Below are 19,442 nucleotides of genomic sequence, written 5' to 3'. Positions count from 1 at the left end.
TATTGCAATAAATGAATAATAACAAGGAAATAAATCAAAGTGCAACATAATGCATGTATGTTCACATTAAGTTTGTATCACCACTGTTAATTAACGAGGTGATAAAGAGTTTACCATCACATTAAAATTGATTATCTCAGCAATTGTGTTACATTAGCATCAATAATTTTGTGTCATTAATTATGTACTAACGGCTAGTAAGAATGTAAGAGCACTAACAACGTGTTTTGAAGAGAAGAAATAGAAATTTGATATATACTTGTAATTTGTACTTGGATAACCCTTGTTAAAACATTTTTTTTTTTTCTAATTAAACAGAACTTATGACACATGAAATAAGTGAAAAAAGGTGAATAGAAAAGGCTCTTATAGCTTGATATGGCAGTCAACCAATGAACATAGATAACCCTTTCAACTATATATTCAACTTATTAATGATAACTTCTAGTAATTAAAAAAAAAAAACCTTTTAACCAAAACTAGTTAGTTCTTTTTCTATATATATAAACTTTCAATCCATTTTGTTTTACGTTCTCTATGAAATTGATAAAAATTTTTACTCCTACATCCTTACACCTCTATAAAATTCACTACAAAAATTAATCTTTCTTTGATTTAGTTTGTTTATCAAAATATTCTTCCACACACTATACAATTAATCAAATTCTATCCTCCCAAAAAAATCCATTCATCATTATTCATTACATTATTAAGGATGAATAATAATAATTATAATAATGGTGATGGTAAAAGTTCAGAGTGAACATGAAAACATGTCTGATTTTGAACCAATTACTTTTGATGATCCAGATATAATTTTAAATGACGATTTTACAGTTGATTTGGCGCGAGATATTCGACTTGCTTTTTATGCTACAAATCCAAGTGCTTCTTTGACAAAGGAAGCATCGAAAACTAGGGCTGGCAAATGGATCAAAACGGGTCAGGTTCGTGTTTGGGTCACCTAAATTCGGGTCAGCAACCCCCCAACCTGACCTGATCCATTTAACTTTTGCGGGTTGGAAATCCTGACCCGAACCGGATAATTTCGGGTTTGGGTCAACCCGAAATTGATCTATTTTTTTTTTTGGTTTGTGGTCTAAATCAAGTTTCTTTGTCCTATAACTGATTTTTGTAAAAAAAGTTCATAAGTTTTCATTTCAAACCAAAATAAACAAGGTAACAATCCTAAATTCCTAATTAACGATTACAACCCAATTTTTTTTCTTTTAATCAAAAATCATACCTTACAAATCATAAATTAGAGGATATATAACAAAAAAAATGAGAATAGTAACAGCTTCCTCACACCCTTAAATCCTTTAATTTCACTAATTAGAACTTAGGTCTTGGTAGTTGATAGTTTGCTACTATCAATAAAACCGTTGCCGCCACCTCTCATTCTTCATAATTTTAATGCGTAGGAACTAGGAAGTCAAGGAACTGCCTGCCGCTGCCTATTCTTGAATTGCAAATGGATCTCCACGGTTGAAGAGAGAGAAAACTAAAATAGAAGAGTGAAAGAGCTTATGGCTGTGAGAAGTGAGGGTCGTGAAGCTGAGAAGTGAGAGTGTGAGAGGATTTTAGGGTTTTAGTTTTTATTAGAACCTAAATATGGGCTTGGGCTAGTAAACTTTGGTGTTTTGTTTTTTTTTTTTTTTTTTTTGGGGTATTTAACTTATTTCGGGTTAGGTGGGTCGTTTTCGGGTTGAGATTTTCAACCTTAACCTAACCCATTTAATTTCGGGTTCGGGTTCGTGTCGACCCATTTAAGTTTTCGGGTCAAAAATCTCAACCCAAACCCGCTTTTTTCGGGTCGGGTTCGGGTCAGGTTTTCGGGTCGGGTCACTTTTTGCCAGCCCTATCGAAAACTAACTCTTTTTTCAATTTTGAAACTTTAGATAATATCAAGCGCGAAATCATGATGCAAAGAGGTTCAAGCTCAACCACCATCCTAATCGCAACCCAAAAAACTACACCACCTTTATCAAATGCGCCGAATGCAAACCCTAACCCGGTTGAGCAAGCCCGTAACCCCATCCAAATTCAATTGAGCGAACCCTATGTAAGCACATTCCTACCCATGGACTCATCCTTGTCCCAACCAAATGGGATAGTTGTTGTAAACCCAGTAACCCTCCCAATCCAAGTTGTACCCATGCAACCAATTTTAATCCCCATCTCATCCTTTCAGGTTGTCGCACCTTTTGAAATGAATGCGACCTTTACATACGCCAACCTGATTTCAGCCCATGCTATTGCACCAGCTTATCAACCAAATCATATTAATAATCCTTATGCAAATTTGTGCTGGCAAGTCAAACAAGAAACAACCTTTGTAGATGAGTCTGCTACAAACCTTTGCCTTTCAACTCCTATTCAAGAGGCTCATATTCAAGTTGCCATTCCTATTGTGGCCCCAATAATTAATGTGCCTCCTCGTCCTCTTCCTCGTTGTGGCCGCAAAGAGCAGCCCATTGGTCTGCCGGACAACTGGGTTGTCACGCAAACCATAAGGAAAAGCGGAAAGACTAAGGGAGTTGTTGACAAGGTTTGTACAAAAAACTAATAAAAATTAAATAACCCATTTTATGTAATTATTTTAGTACTTTGTAATAATTAATTAAACTTTTAAATTTCTTATGTGATGCAGACGTACAAAAGCCCAGATGGTAAGCGTTTCCGATCTTTGAAGACGGCAATAGTTCACTACAGGAACACTGATGGGAAAGATGATAAGGTATACACTCCTTTATAAATCTATACATACATATTAATGTATTATTGTACAACCATCGTTACTTTATAGAATTCGGCGTAAGATGATCAAAATCTAATTTTTGATTAATTATAACACACAACTTGCTAAACAATTAATTAGATAATGTATTAATATCATGTGAATTTTATGTGCTTATCTAGTATATATATGCTTATACGTACATTTATTACAATTCAAAAATTGATGCACGTGCGTACTTGTTACGTGATAAAGAAATTGTATAATAAAAAACTTAATCACATATATATAATTTTACTAATTTATATGTTTATATATATGGTCTTTAATTTACAGGGAGAAGGAGGTTCAACAAGTGGTGGACAAGGGGCGGCTTGAAAACGTCACGTCTTTAATCATTTACAATGGTGATTCATGTGGAGTCAATGGAGGTAGAGAGAAACATATAGGCAATATAATGAAGAAGGATATTTATTTATTAGCATGAATAGTTCTCAATTTCTTTCATGGTCTCATGTGAATTTATTGTAAATGGTGGAAATAACAAGTGTTATATTATTCCTACCATTTCATGAGATATTTGGTAGATGACTTTGTTGTTGCTTGTTTATTTATCATTGTAACAGTTTGTAATGTTATTTTAAAACACGGACCTTAATTCTAGCAATACCAGCTATTTGGATCTTCCATATCTTCATATAGTCTCCTATATTATGTGTCACTTACATTATTATTAGTGAGAATGAATAATATATATAGTTTTTTAATCAAGATTAATTAATATTCAATGAGAACTTGATTATAGTTTTACATACAGTTTAGGGAAATATGAAATTTTAGCTATGAACCCATTGATGAAGATGTCAAACTTCTTGAAACAAGCTTTTTTCACATTGAAATTTAACTACTAAATAGCTTGATTAAATAGTATATTGCTCGTGCCATGCACGGTTTACAAATCATTTGTATAAAAATTTTCAATTTTGAAATTAAAATAAAAAAACTTATAGTTTCAATAGGGATATAAAAATCACATTTTGTATAAGTGTAGTATTGTAGGGAATATTTCAAGCATCATAACCCCAAGCTTGAACCACACTGTGATCATACACTAAAGTATGGTGGCGTCCAAAGGGAAAGAAAAGAGAGCAAAAGAGTCGCCAACAAGTTTTAGGAACTTGTAAACCAATCACGAGGTGAAGGCTACACTCCTTAACAGTCCAGGAGATCGTCAACTCCATAAGGTCTTGAACCAAATAGGGTTCGGGAATGAGGGTACGAATCCAATCTACAAAAGAAAGGATCCGCCCTATAAAATAGGCCACTACTTTATTCTACTCGTATTCATGTGCGCTTTTAGACTAACATGCAAACATTAGGTTAACCCTAAACCTGTTTAATCTATGCTGGTTGAATATTAATGCACAAATAAAACTATTATTGGCGATCACTTGTATTGAAATCACATTAGCCTAAACCAAATTATTAATTATCTTATTAAGCGTGATTTCAAGTACAAATTCCCTTTAAACATGCATAAAAGGCGTGATCAAGCAATAACAATAAATAATATATAGCAATCAAGCAACATAATAATAATAATAATAATAATAATAATAATAATAATAATAATAATAATCGTCATCATGATAATAATAATGTTAATAACAATCATAATCAAAATCATGTTAACAATAAAGCTTAAATATAATAGCAAGATCCTAGCATGATACTAACAAGATTAATAACAAATCCTAGCATGTCAGTAAACCATAAAAGTCAAAGCTTTAAACCTAACATGATACTAACATGCTATTAAAAAGAGTAAAAAGCACCTTAAACATGATTCTAGAAAGCAATAAAAACATCCTAACATGATACTAGGAATTAATCAAATCTAAGCATGCTTTCTACAAGAATAGAGCAATAAGATTACATACTATGATGTCTCGTACCTCTTTCTAATAACAAAATACACGCGTTAGTGATAGAGAGTTAGATAGTGTCGTTGGGACTACTAACCCTAATCAAATTAGAAATTTATAATCCTAAACTACCCTAATACAAGTATAGGGGTAAGTAAAGGGTCGAACCCAAAAGTACTAAGTGTATCAATCTATGCTAATTAGACTACTAGGAAAGCTTGTGAGATAGAAAGAGATTCAACTAAACACAACTATGAGCAAACAACTAAAACTAGGGAAAGTGGAATCCAATTACATCAATACATTCAATAACATCATACAATTAGATGAAAATGACCTCAATTAGGACGATTAACACATTTAACTCACTCTCGCGCAATTAAGCATGTTAATAATCCTACTAAACTAATTCACTCTCGTGCAACTAGCATAGCAAAGGTATGGAGGAATTTAAGGCTCTCAAACAACTCACTCTCGCGCAATTGATTGAAAATACAATTAAGAACATAGAATCAATTAGCTAGAAAGATTCTAATCCATAAAAGCATCATCCATACACAATAATCAAGAAACAATTTCATACTAATCACAATAAATCATTTAATTAATTAATATAACCTTCATCCATTTCCCTAGAACAAAATCTAAGCTAACATGATGAACAAAAACATGAAAAACAAGGTAAACAATAATAAAAGCAAGAATCAAACAACTAAACTAATTAATCTACTCAAAACAACAAATAAATAAGCAAAAACAATAATAAATGAAAGCAAATAAAGGTGAGAGAAAGTTAGGAAGACTAATTGAATTTATGAGAGGAAAAATCCACAAATTTGCTTCTTCAAAATCCCAAAAACTCCATGAAAAATCCAAGCTTTCTCTCTCTAAACTATTCCTAAACTAGAGAGAGAAACTCCTAATCTAACCCTAAGAGAGAGAAAAATAAAAGAACTAAAACTACTCTAATCTAATGTAGGGTAGAATAAAAATATTGATTCAATGTTGTCAGAAAATAACCCCAAAGGGGGTATTTATTATACAAGGCTAAAATAAAATAAAATAAAATAAATAAAAACTAAATACAAAAAACAAAACTAAAATAAAATAAAAGAAAAGAAAAAGAAATAGAAAATAAACCCCAAAAACCCCCTAATCCCATCAGACCTAATTTCCCCTTCTCTTCTTCCTGTTCGATTTTTTTTGGCAGCTTCAATATTGGGATGTAATCCCCTGCTTCACGCCACACCAAACTCCATCATCACTCATCACGCAACCATCATCACCACCATCGCAAGCATCCATCATCATCTAGCATCAAATCGTGGCCGTCCAATTCTCATTAAAAATCACGTGAAAAGCTCGTGATTGACCCACAATTGCGCGCCCGCGAAGACATCGCGCAGAGGTCGCGCAAATGCTACTGCCTCAACTCTGATTTTGGACTCCATTTGTGCGCCTTCTGACAGTGCTGCGCGGCCGCGAGTAGCTCCAATAGAATTGGGGATAAATTGGGCTGTTTCGTATTGGGAGTTGCTTTGTAATGGTGTCAGTTGGTGCTCGGTTTGAGTGGCTGTGTACGGCTGCTCTGCTGCTGGTGTGATGGTAAGGTGGGGAAGCAGGGGAAGTTGCGTGGTGCTGATGGTGGTTTGCGTGGTGGGTGCTGGTGTGTGTGGTGTTTGAGTGAGTGTGAGGTGGAGATGGAAGTTGTTGTTGATGTGCGTGGCTGATTGGAGGTGTGAAATGGTGGTTAAATGCTGGCTTGGGTGGTTGCGGAGTGAGGCGCTGGTGGTTGCTGTTATTGTTGTGGCTGGTGGTGTGTGGGATTGCGTGGCTGGTGGTGTGTGGGATTGCGTGGCTGGTAATTCAAGGCTGTGGTAGGTGCTGTTGGAGTTGTTATTGGTGAGTGTGAGGTGGAGATGGAAGCAGGGGAAGTTGCGAGTTGTGGAGCAGGCGAGTTGTGTGGTGGAGGTTAAGGGATGGTGTGGTGATGGTTAAGCTGGCAGTAGGGGTTGGCTCAAATCATGTCCCTCGATTCTCAGACTTTGAACTCGAACATGACTTTGAAACCCGGAACACCTACAACCAAAAACACGAGGGTGAATTGGAAAATAAAATTAAATAAGAAAAATAAAGTAAAATAAAATAAGATAAATAAAGTAAAATAAAATAAAATGCTAAAACTAAAGAAATAATAAAATTGAAAGAAATAAAATAAAATAAAATAAAACAAAACAAACTAGAAACTAAAAGAAAAATAAATTAAACGAGAGAAGCGGGAAAATATTAACTAAAACTACAAAAATAAACTAAAAACTAATAAAAAGGGCAAAAATACACAAAATAAAGATAAAAGACGAGAATAATAAAATAAAGAAATAAAGGATAAAAAGGGTGAAATTATTGGAAAATAAGTCGGAATGCGACTCAATAAACACCCTAAAAGTGACATAAAAGTCACTTATCAGTTAGTAAACTTCAATGAAAATAATAATAAATTATTAAAGAAAAATTTAATAAAGTTTAAACTGGATTAGGGACCAAACCCTCAGAAATTATCAACCTTGCACGTCTAGGGCGAAGGCAACTTCGAACTTGGCTAGATGTTTCTAATTCTTGTGTATGCGGTATTGTGTTCAAAAGGGGTTGGTTTAGAAAGAGAGAGAAGATAATAAGTAAGCTTGATGAGAGTTGATGGTTAAAAACGGAGGTCGAGGACCCTATTTATAAGAAAAATAGTCTGGAAATCGACAAAATTTGATTAGGAGTAAAACTACACGTTGTCACCAGAATTACACTCTGTCATGAGGCGACAGGGTCTATTCCCAAGACTTGTCGTTTGGCGACAGCCTGGCTTTTACGCGCTTTCCACACGGAATCCGATCTTTAACCAAATTTAATCAAAGGAATCCGTACAGAAGCTAAAAACGTATAATTAAAATATTAATATATTAATAAAATAATAATATTTTATTCCAAATAAAATCCATCTTGATATAATTATTAATCCTAACTTTATTTGAATTTAAAAGAACCTTCTAGAAACTTCTAGAAAATTATAATTAATCTTAATAATTTTAGGAATAATAATTAACATTGGGCCCTTCTCTAGACCATTGGGCCGTGTGTAAAGGTTAAATCGGGCCCAGTTTAGTATTTTGGCCATAACTTCCTCAATATTCATCGAAATTTGGCTTATAATATATCGTTGGAAAGGTCTTTGTCAGCTCCATCTAACTACACCATTATTGGACCCTTATTATGGACCAAACTAAAGTGGATTGACTATTTTTAATAAAATAAGGTTGTTTTCAAAAACAGAGAGAAGAGAATTTAATAAAATTAAACCGCAACACTTAACTTTTTACACTTTCACCTTATTCGATTATGGTTCGACGTGAAAGGTTATTCATCACTAGGTTTGGTTTTGGGGAGACACAAATGGGTGTCTACAAGTATACTAAAATATTTCACCGTAATCGCAATAGCCATCTCTAGCGAGTATAAAATCTAAATTGTGTTTTTCATACAGCTAGTTGCTTAAGTAGGTACAATTCTAATAAATAATATTATATGTTTTATGTCGCATTAACCAATTTATTTATCTCAAATTACAAAAATTTTAATCTACCACCGGTACCTTTTCCCCTAATTAATCATGAACTATTATACATATAGTCATACAGTTAAATATACCGACAACATCTAATGCATGAATATTTAGATAATGGTATTGATTGATAATTTTCATATGAATCAGAGATAAATGTTAGTCATAATTCATCTTGTAAACATGTAATGTATTCTTATTGTTATTAATCATATGGCATAAGGGTGTGTTTCCCATCGGAAGTCTTGGGGTATAGATTGGAAATCTCTGGCTACTAACCTAGGAGATGGCATGTCAGATTTGAAGGAAAGTAATTCTCAAAAACTGTTTCTTAACATGAGGAGTGAAAGATTAGCGGAAGCCCATGTTGCTTACTTATACTGGTGCCAAAGAGCAAAGTTACGTTGGGCCGCCAATGGCGATCGTCATTCAAAACTTTTGTTCTCGGTAGTCCAATCCCGCAGTCGTCGTAACCGCATCCTTTGTTTAAAAGATTCAGGGGGTAATTGGGTTAATGATTCTTCTGGAGTTCGAGCGGTTGTCTCTTCCTTTTATTCCAACCTTTATTCGCCTGCTTCTTCTGTTCCTATGCCAGACCCTTCTTGGTGGGATCAGTTGGATCTACCCTCCCTCTCTCAGGATCACAAGGATGTGCTGCTTCGCCCGTTCTCAGCTTCGGAAATTCAAGAGGAAATGTTCAATATTGAAGATAATAAGTCTCCTGGTCTGGATGGGTATTCATCGGCTTTCTTCAAAATTCATTGGGAAGTAATGGGCCATCCAGTTATAAACGCAGTACAATTCTTTTTCGCTCATGGATATATGTTGAATGAATGGAATCGTACTTTTCTGGTTCTTCTTCCGAAGGTCGAGAGTCCGAAGTTCGTATCGCAATTCCGCCCCATTGGGTTGTGCAATGTTTTATATAAATGCATTGCCAAATGCCTGACTGCTCGTCTTCGTAAGGTGCTACCATACTTGGTTTCTTCCTCCCAAAATGCCTTCGTCCCAGGGAGACTTCTTTCGGATAATGGCCTTTTAGCTCACAAGATCTTATCTTTCATGAATGGCTCTAAAGCCCGTAAAACCTTTTACGCAGCTTTAAAGTTGGATATGAACAAGGCTTATGATCGGGTGCGATGGGATTTCTTGATCCGAGCATTGGAATCTTTTGGCTTTCCTCCCTACTGGATTCACTTAATCAAGCAGTGTATCTCTACAGTGTCTTATCAAGTGTTGGTTAATGGGGATCCCACTCCGATCTTCCATCCTCTCTGCGGCTTGCGACAGGGAGATCCTCTCTCCTCATACCTTTTTGTTCTATGTATGGAGATTCTTTCGGCTATGCTTCGGCGTGCGGAAAATTTCTCTCTTTTTAAAGGCGTTCGTATTTCTCGAGGATCCCCTTCTATCTCCCACCTGTTCTTTGCAGATGATTCCCTGTTATTTTTTCAAGTTTCTCCGGAATCTTCGAATCAAGTTATGTTACTACTCAAGGAGTTTTGTGACTATTCCGGGCAAATGATTAATCTTCAGAAATCTTTTGTGAAATTCAGTCCTAACACTCCTGTGGATTATCGGGATTTCTTAGCTAAGAGCATGCGGCTTCGCAGCTCGGATCCGTTAGGTTCTTATCTGGGCCTTCCTGTTGATTTGGGTCGGAGTAAGGTTGCGGCGTTTGGCCATCTAGTGGATACAGTTGCCAAATTTCTCTCGGAGTTTGCGTCTCTCCGGCTGTCAGCGGCTGCGAAGCTAGTTATCATTAATTCGATTTTAGTTGCTTCTTTCAATCATGTCCTCTCGGTTTTCAAGGCTCCGACTTCGGTTTGTGACCGGATTGATCGGTTGTTGTCTCGTTTCTGGTGGAAGTCTTCGGATTCTTCGAAGGGCCTTGCCTTTCGTTCTGCTTCTCTTTTACATTTACCGAAAGGTATGGGCGGTTTGGGTCTTCGAAGTGTAGGTTTTTTGAACTCGGCCCTTCTGGCAAAGCAGAGTTGGCATCTTTACAATAACACGCAACTTCTAGTGTCGAGAGTCTTGTTCTCTAAGTATCCATCTCTTCATTCTTTTCGGTCAGGAAAGATTCCTAGATCTTCTTGGGGTTGTCGTGGCCTTTTGGAAGGTATGGCTACGTTATCACAAGGTCTCGCTTGGAAAGTGGGTTCTGGTTCCCACGTCCGGATCCTGGAGGATAATTGGGCTTCGGGAAGCCCAGTTCAGTTTAAAGCTTCGGTTGTTGAGTCGGATTTGCCGACTCATGTTTCTTCACTTATCAATCCGCGTTCTTACGCGTGGGATGTATCTTTGATACATCAGCTGTTTGATTCTCAATCAGCTCAGAGAATTCTTTCTCTGGATAGGCCGCACTGTATTATGGATGATTTTGTCTACTGGAAATTTACAAAGGATGGACGTTTCTCCACTAAGACAGCATATGCAATGCTGGTCCGTAAATCAACGGCTTCCATGGCTAGTGTCTCGATCTCGGAACCATGGTGGAAACGGTTTTGGGGTCTCTCTCTTCTTCCTAAATTAAAAATCTTCATTTGGAAAATGCTACATGATGCTCTTCCTCTTAGGGACACGCTTAGTAAGCGAGGCATCCTAGTTTCTCCTATTTGTGTCTTCTGTTATCAACACACAGAAACGGTTTCTCACTTGTTTAGGGATTGCTCAATGGTGACCGGTCTTTTGATTCGAAGCTCGTTTGACTTCTCTCATTCTACTTTATCTGCCAAACCTTTTGGGGTTTGGTTCACAGATTTGGTTACAGATTTTAAGGACAAGAGGGATTTCGAGGGTTTGTCTCGCTTCATTTCATTCATGTGGGCCGTTTGGCTTTCTCGCAATCATAAGCTCTTTAGACAGGTTGTTGTTTCTCCATCTTGGATTCTTCACTTGACAGAAGAAGGGGTTTCGAAAGCTTCGGAGATTGATATTTTCTTTCGTCACTCTTCTATTTCCCAGCATTGCAAAATTATAAGTGCTTCGGTTTCACCAGGATGCCTAGTGGGGAATATTTCTGACACTATGGATTTCTGTCTAGTGGTTGATGGAGCTTGGGATATTCAGGATAACACAGCAGGTGTTGGTTGGGTTATAAGGGATGTTCATTCGGATCTAATTGTTGTGGGCGGTCTCCGGGCAACCAAAGCCTCCTCAGCTCTTCAGGCAGAACTTCAAGCGTGTTTATGGGCGTTAAGAGCAGCTAAGCGTAAAGGGTGTGTTCGTTTACAGATCTATACTGATAGTGCCCAGGTGGTTTCTTTACTATCCAAGGCCTCAACAGCGGATATTTCTTGCTATTGGTTATTATTGACAATCAAGGATATTATTACGGGTCTTTCGGATTGTCGAATCAAGAAGGTTCCTCGATCCTGGGTTTCTCCAGGTCACTGGCTAGCAGCTCAAGCTCGGCGTCGTATTTCTTTGTCCTGGTCTTTTTAAGGGTCTTTCTGTTTTTTCTTTATTTGTTCTCTTTGTCAAAAAAAAAAAAAAAAATCATATGGCATAAGAATCATAATTTATATTTTTTATATATCTTTGAGGAAAAAATCATAATCTACTATATAGTTATATGCGTGCAATGGTATACAAATTATAAAATTGTGAACATTAATATTTGAAATCCGTGGTTTATATACACGGGTGTACAGTGCTCATCGTACACCCGGATAAATAAAAAAAAGGCGGAAAGAACATCCTGTGTTTAATAAAGAACATACTTATATTTGACAAAGAACATGTTTGTATTTGACAAAAACATGCATTACCAAAGAACATAAAGATATAATAAAAAGAACGAGATAAAAACTTAATAAAAGTTTTCTGAAAAATTATACATTAACGGAAAAAAAAATTAGAGATGATAAAAAATCGAGTAAGGCCGGGCCATACCATAATTTTTCGTGCCCAAACCCGTGAAAAAGTAGCGGGTTTTCGGGCTTTTTTCGGGCCCGGTTCGGATTTTAACTAAAATGCATTTTTAGGCTTGCCCAAACCTACCCTATTTCGGGTCTCATCGGGTCGGGCTGCGAGTCATGCCAATGTTGATCACCTCTTTAAAAATCATTACCAAAGATTTCATTTCCCCAAAAAAATCAACTTCCCATAATAATCAACTTTCCATAATAATTTAGTTTTTTACTCTAATACTATTTTCAATTAAAATAAATTAAGATTTCAATATCAATTTTCAAAATTACATATGTTAAAAGAACATAATTTATATTGTAAAGTACATATAGTTAATACATAAATAACACACTGATCAAACTCAAAGAACATACGACGATAAAAGTAATTTAAATATGACATATGATAATAAAAATGGAATTTGGGCATCACTACGACCTTAAAGAACATACACGGCAAATTCAAAGAACAAACTTTGTATTATTAAACCCAAAAACACATACTTCGTATATGTTTATCAACATATGTTAAATAACATAAGTTATAATGAAAAGAACATATAATTATACTCAAAGAACATATTAAAGGTATGTTCTTTATCAAACACTGTATGTTCTTTCCGCTTTTTTTTTTTTATTAGTCGGTGCACCATACACATGGTGCACCCGGGTGTATTATATCTAATCTATCTATATATTATTCTAAAAGACAAGCACCTCAATGTGAGGATGACAAATGTCACTCTCTCATTGGCTTATCTTATGTATAAAATATATCTAAATAATTTTTGTTTACATATTCAAGCATAGTTATTTTTGTTCAACTTTAAACAATAAAAGCAAGTTTCTATACATGCATAAGATTTATATGATTTTCTAACATGATTAAATTTTTAATAATAAAATATATACTTTCCAATACTGCAAATAGTCCATAACGTCTTTCCAATCTTTATTTATAGTCAAGTTATAGAATAATATTGTAACTAATTTGAAGCAATATGATTAAAGTGCATAATTAAGGAAACAAATATTTTGTATATTGAAAGGCTAATATTGTTTTTTTGTTAATGAAAATTAAATAAAATCGATAGAATTCAGTTTGACGTCAATTGTGAAATCAATACATAAATTAAAAAAAAAAAAAAAACAGATGTAAAGTAAAATATTGTGCACCAATTATAAAAGTTATCCTAAATTCAATACAAGTTATGAATTAGACATTTGACGGGAAAGGACATATATAAAATGTATTATAACTAAAACTCGTGTTTAAAATTGTAATATTCGTATTAACAATGCTATTACTTCCCTAAAAAAAAAAATAAAAAAAAATAAAAAAAATAACAATGCTATTACTTATGAATTCGTACATTGCTCATGTACTATACTAGATATACAACAATCATGTGCAATGATCTATGTTGTTTTATACATAATAATACTTTTAACTATAATTTAGACTTTCAAATCATGCATAAGATTTATATGATTTTCTAACATGATTAAATTTTTAATAATAAAATATATACTTTCCAATAGTGCAAATAGTCCATAACGTCTTTCCAATCTTTATTTATAGTCAAGTTATAGAATAATATTGTAACTAATTTGAAGCAATATGATTAAAGTGCATAATTAAGGAAACAAATATTTTGTATATTGAAAGGCTAATATTGTTTTTTTGTTAATGAAAATTAAATAAAATCGATAGAATTCAGTTTGACGTCAATTGTGAAATCAATACATAAATTTAAAAAAAAAAAAAAAAAACAGATGTAAAGTAAAATATTGTGCACCAATTATAAAAGTTATCCTAAATTCAATACAAGTTATGAATTAGACATTTGACGGGAAAGGACATATATAAAATGTATTATAACTAAAACTCGTGTTTAAAATTGTAATATTCGTATTAACAATGCTATTACTTCCCTAAAAAAAAAAAATAAAAAAAAAAATAAAAAAAATAACAATGCTATTACTTATGAATTCGTACATTGCTCATGTACTATACTAGATATACAACAATCATGTGCAATGATCTATGTTGTTTTATACATAATAATACTTTTAACTATAATTTAGACTTTCAAATCATGCATAAGATTTATATGATTTTCTAACATGATTAAATTTTTAATAATAAAATATATACTTTCCAATACTGCAAATAGTCCATAACGTCTTTCCAATCTTTATTTATAGTCAAGTTATAGAATAATACTGTAACTAATTTGAAGCAATATGATTAAAGTGCATAATTAAGGAAACAAATATTTTGTATATTGAAAGGCTAATATTGTTTTTTTGTTAATGAAAATTAAATAAAATCGATAGAATTCAGTTTGACGTCAATTGTGAAATCAATACATAAATTTAAAAAAAAAAAAAAAACAGATGTAAAGTAAAATATTGTGCACCAATTATAAAAGTTATCCTAAATTCAATACAAGTTATGAATTAGACATTTGACGGGAAAGGACATATATAAAATGTATTATAACTAAAACTCGTGTTTAAAATTGTAATATTCGTATTAACAATGCTATTACTTCCCTAAAAAAAAAATAAAAAAAAATAAAAAAAATAACAATGCTATTACTTATGAATTCGTACATTGCTCATGTACTATACTAGATATACAACAATCATGTGCAATGATCTATGTTGTTTTATACATAATAATACTTTTAACTATAATTTAGACTTTCAAATCATGCATAAGATTTATATGATTTTCTAACATGATTAAATTTTTAATAATAAAATATATACTTTCCAATAGTGCAAATAGTCCATAACGTCTTTCCAATCTTTATTTATAGTCAAGTTATAGAATAATATTGTAACTAATTTGAAGCAATATGATTAAAGTGCATAATTAAGGAAACAAATATTTTGTATATTGAAAGGCTAATATTGTTTTTTTGTTAATGAAAATTAAATAAAATCGATAGAATTCAGTTTGACGTCAATTGTGAAATCAATACATAAATTTAAAAAAAAAAAAAAAAACAGATGTAAAGTAAAATATTGTGCACCAATTATAAAAGTTATCCTAAATTCAATACAAGTTATGAATTAGACATTTGACGGGAAAGGACATATATAAAATGTATTATAACTAAAACTCGTGTTTAAAATTGTAATATTCGTATTAACAATGCTATTACTTCCCTAAAAAAAAAATAAAAAAAAAAATAAAAAAAATAACAATGCTATTACTTATGAATTCGTACATTGCTCATGTACTATACTAGATATACAACAATCATGTGCAATGATCTATGTTGTTTTATACATAATAATACTTTTAACTATAATTTAGACTTTCAAATCATGCATAAGATTTATATGATTTTCTAACATGATTAAATTTTTAATAATAAAATATATACTTTCCAATACTGCAAATAGTCCATAACGTCTTTCCAATCTTTATTTATAGTCAAGTTATAGAATAATACTGTAACTAATTTGAAGCAATATGATTAAAGTGCATAATTAAGGAAACAAATATTTTGTATATTGAAAGGCTAATATTGTTTTTTTGTTAATGAAAATTAAATAAAATCGATAGAATTCAGTTTGACGTCAATTGTGAAATCAATACATAAATTTAAAAAAAAAAAAAAAACAGATGTAAAGTAAAATATTGTGCACCAATTATAAAAGTTATCCTAAATTCAATACAAGTTATGAATTAGACATTTGACGGGAAAGGACATATATAAAATGTATTATAACTAAAACTTGTGTTTAAAATTGTAATATTCGTATTAACAATGCTATTACTTCCCTCAAAAAAAAAAAAAAAAAAAAAAAAAAAAAATAACAATGCTATTACTTATGAATTCGTACATTGCTCATGTACTATACTAGATATACAACAATCATGTGCAATGATCTATGTTGTTTTATACATAATAATACTTTTAACTATAATTTAGACTTTCAAATCAACAATTTATAATAAAAAAAATATATACATGTCATTTTTATTAAACCTAAACATTATATAATAAGTCACATTGTTAAAGTTCTAATTATATTATTGGAATGTAGGTATGATACTATTTTCATGTACTTTACATTCTATGTAATTACGTATAGTATGAAATTAAATTAATACATTTCGTGTAAAATAGTATGTGTATATAATATAATATTTTTTATAATATAAAAAAGTATATATATATATAATATAATATTTTATAACACGAGTCCTCCATATCAAGTGTAGTCTCAATCACCACTACACCAATTGGTTGTTGGTATTGGTGATTGAGACTACACTTAATTGGCAGGAAGGACCTGTGTTCGATCCCCGGCAACAACAATTGAGAGGGGAATGGAACCTAACAGCCCACAACTGATCCTCGAATCCGAATTAGCTTAAAGGGTGGACCAGATAGAACACCCAAAAAAAAATTGATCAAGCAACTCAATGCATATATGATGGGAATTAACTTATCCTTTATATATCTTATACAAAACTCTAAAGTCTATAATTTTTTCAAGAAATAATAATATTTGTAAATTTTTGTTAATATGAAAGATATAAACCCATCAAAATGTATATATAGTTAATTTGTTTAATAACTTATATCGAATGCGTAATTTTATTAAAATTATTTGCATGTAGTCATTAAATGTGTTGGATGCTGTGTAGCTATGCAATGTTGAAAACTTTAGTTGAGCTACTTTGATTTAGTGATTGTCAGTAAAAAGATATTGACTTTGATATTGAAATATAATAGTCTAATAAATTCTAAATAGAAAAACTAAAACAAAAGGAAATGAAAATAGTAAATGGCTTTAAATCTGAAATAAACATAACCTTTTAAATCAATTTAGCGAATTCAAGAGACAACTTTAAGGCTTTTAAAAATTAAGTGGGGGAAAATATATGTAAAAGAACATTTTTAGAGATATAAATGTCCATGCACTATTATAAGAGTTTTGTTAACCTTTTTATAATTAAGGTAGGGACAAATCTTAATATATAATCCGTATATTTTATTTGTATAAAATTATCAGTATCCATACGACCATACCTATATACGAAGTATTTGTGTTGTATAGTGTATTTAATTATCTGTTGGTTATATGACTATTATATAATATATAGTTTTTGGCACAATGCTTAACTTAGGAAAGATATAAGGTTATTATTGTGTCTATAGATTTGGGGAGTGCAACGGGCCGGGTCAATAAAACATGTATATAGTAAAATGATTGTAGCTACTGATGCAAATGGTATGATAAGAAAATTTAAGTAGTTTTTTTCTCAACGGGATATATAAATGAATTAGTCCACTTCTCTTATATAGTTATTTGGAGTATTATTCATTTATTTTTTAATTAATAAAATAACATTATAAAAAATTAAAAGAAATTCAAATAACATAAAATACTATTCAAATCACGTTCCTTTAATTTTTTTTATTGACCATTAGTAACCAAGTCCTTTATTAGTAATTGAATTACCTTTGTTTTTATTTTTATTTTCCCTACGAGTTTTATTATTTGATTTATAAACCGTGCATCGCACGGGCACTATGCTAGTTTTCAAATATTTGTAAGGGATTGTTTATGAAAACTCTTTATGATTATCAAAATGAAAATATTCTCCACATTTTAAATAATAAAATATCTAAAGTTAATATTATAATAATAAGATCATATAAATATTTAAGTGTAATACAATTTGATGTTTTTTCAATTCTCATAAATTAGTTGTGAAAGTTTTAACCTATTTATGTTTAACGCAAAAGACATGTGTGAACTGTGAACTTTAAAAGGATATATATATTCCTTAAAATATTTATTGAACATTTTGATTATATTTTGCTGACATTAGTGCATGTACTCGGTTTTTTGGTACAAATCTTGCTAACTAATTATTACTCATAATTATATTTAATAAAAAAACGTACATATTTAATTGTAGGCTAGATCTACTTGTATGTAAGCTTTGTATCTTTGTAGTTTTGTGCTCTATTAATGAATATAAACATCAATTATATTCTCAAGCAAATCCTATAGTAAATTTTATGTAAATTAGTTAAGGATTATCTTTTGAAATAATAATATATTTTGAAATATGACAAAGGTAATCTCTATCTATGTATGATAAAATATATAATTGAAATCTTTAATTAGATATTTATGTTAAGTAACCTAAATTTATTTGTATAATTTTTATTTAAGGATTTTCTGATATGGTGAATATACCGTAAATCTTACATATAATCAATCAAGATATCTTTTGTAATAAAATAGTTCAAAAGTTTATATTTTATTTTTTTTTTTTATAAAAAGTTGGAGGGAAACAAACAGCACTATGAAGTGACACATGTCATGGTGTCTGTTTTAGTATTATGTTATTAATGGCGGATCCAGAAAAAAATTTTAACGAGGTCAAATTCATTTGATAAAATTTTAATTGGGCCAAGTGGGTAATTTTATAGGGAAAAAACTCAATTTTATAACAAAGATCCTTTATTTTATATGAAAAAAATTTATTTAGTTTTGTTGAAGTGGGGTCATTGAAGTGGCTGTACATGCATCCACCAGTTAGTCATAGTCTCATATGACATATGAATTTTATGGACAAAGTTTATGGATCAAATTAAGCAGATTTTGTCTAAGTTGGAATTATATTGAGAATAATGATAGTTGAGCTTATTTTGAGTGGATCGCTGAAAGTTGAGATTATTCCCATCAATTTTTTCAATATCTATTTAATTTAATTAATAACACCCAATCAAAATATTAAAATTTCATATGATCATGACTTCAACTTCATACTAATCGATTAAAAGAGGGTTATATCTGTCATTTTAGCTCTAATTTTTCTTTAATGGTTACATAGTACATTTCAATTATTTTCAAATTAAAAAATATTGCTTTTTCTTTACACATTTCCCATTTATCAAAATATTTACATACTTTCAATGCAGTTACTTTCATTTACAAAAATATTTACCTACTCCCAATGTAAATGTCTTATTAATACTTGATATATCTAATAATTATTTTTCACTACCTTACTTTCCTTATTGTAGACACCCATTTGTGTCTCCCCAAAACCAAACCCAGTGATGAATACCTATCACGTCGAAACATAATCGAATGAGGTGAAAGTGTGAAAAGTCAAGTGTTGCGGTTAGTTTTTATTAAAATCCTTCTTTCTGTTTTCGAAAACCAATTCTATTTTATGAAAACGTCCAATTCAGTTTATTTTG

The 19,442-nt window shown here is 31.6% G+C and overlaps 1 protein-coding gene across 1 annotated transcript; it reads left to right on the top strand.

Moving 5' to 3' along the window:
- The first annotated feature begins 737 nt into the window (after nucleotides 1-737).
- Nucleotides 738-11,722, top strand: LOC145607224 (uncharacterized). The gene is made up of 6 exons (XM_081662948.1): nucleotides 738-947; nucleotides 2,195-2,551; nucleotides 2,654-2,740; nucleotides 2,923-2,975; nucleotides 3,077-3,171; nucleotides 8,499-11,722. Exons 1-6 carry the CDS (start codon nucleotides 738-740, stop codon nucleotides 11,720-11,722), a joined length of 4,026 nt encoding a protein of 1,341 aa, XP_081519074.1.
- Nucleotides 11,723-19,442: the final 7,720 nt, after the last annotated feature.

This window comes from Chenopodium album, chromosome 23, assembly GCF_948465745.1.
Source record: "Chenopodium album chromosome 23, dcCheAlbu1.1, whole genome shotgun sequence".
Classification (NCBI taxonomy): Eukaryota; Viridiplantae; Streptophyta; class Magnoliopsida; order Caryophyllales; family Amaranthaceae; genus Chenopodium; species Chenopodium album.
This window is presented reverse-complemented; position numbering and strand designations above follow the sequence as displayed.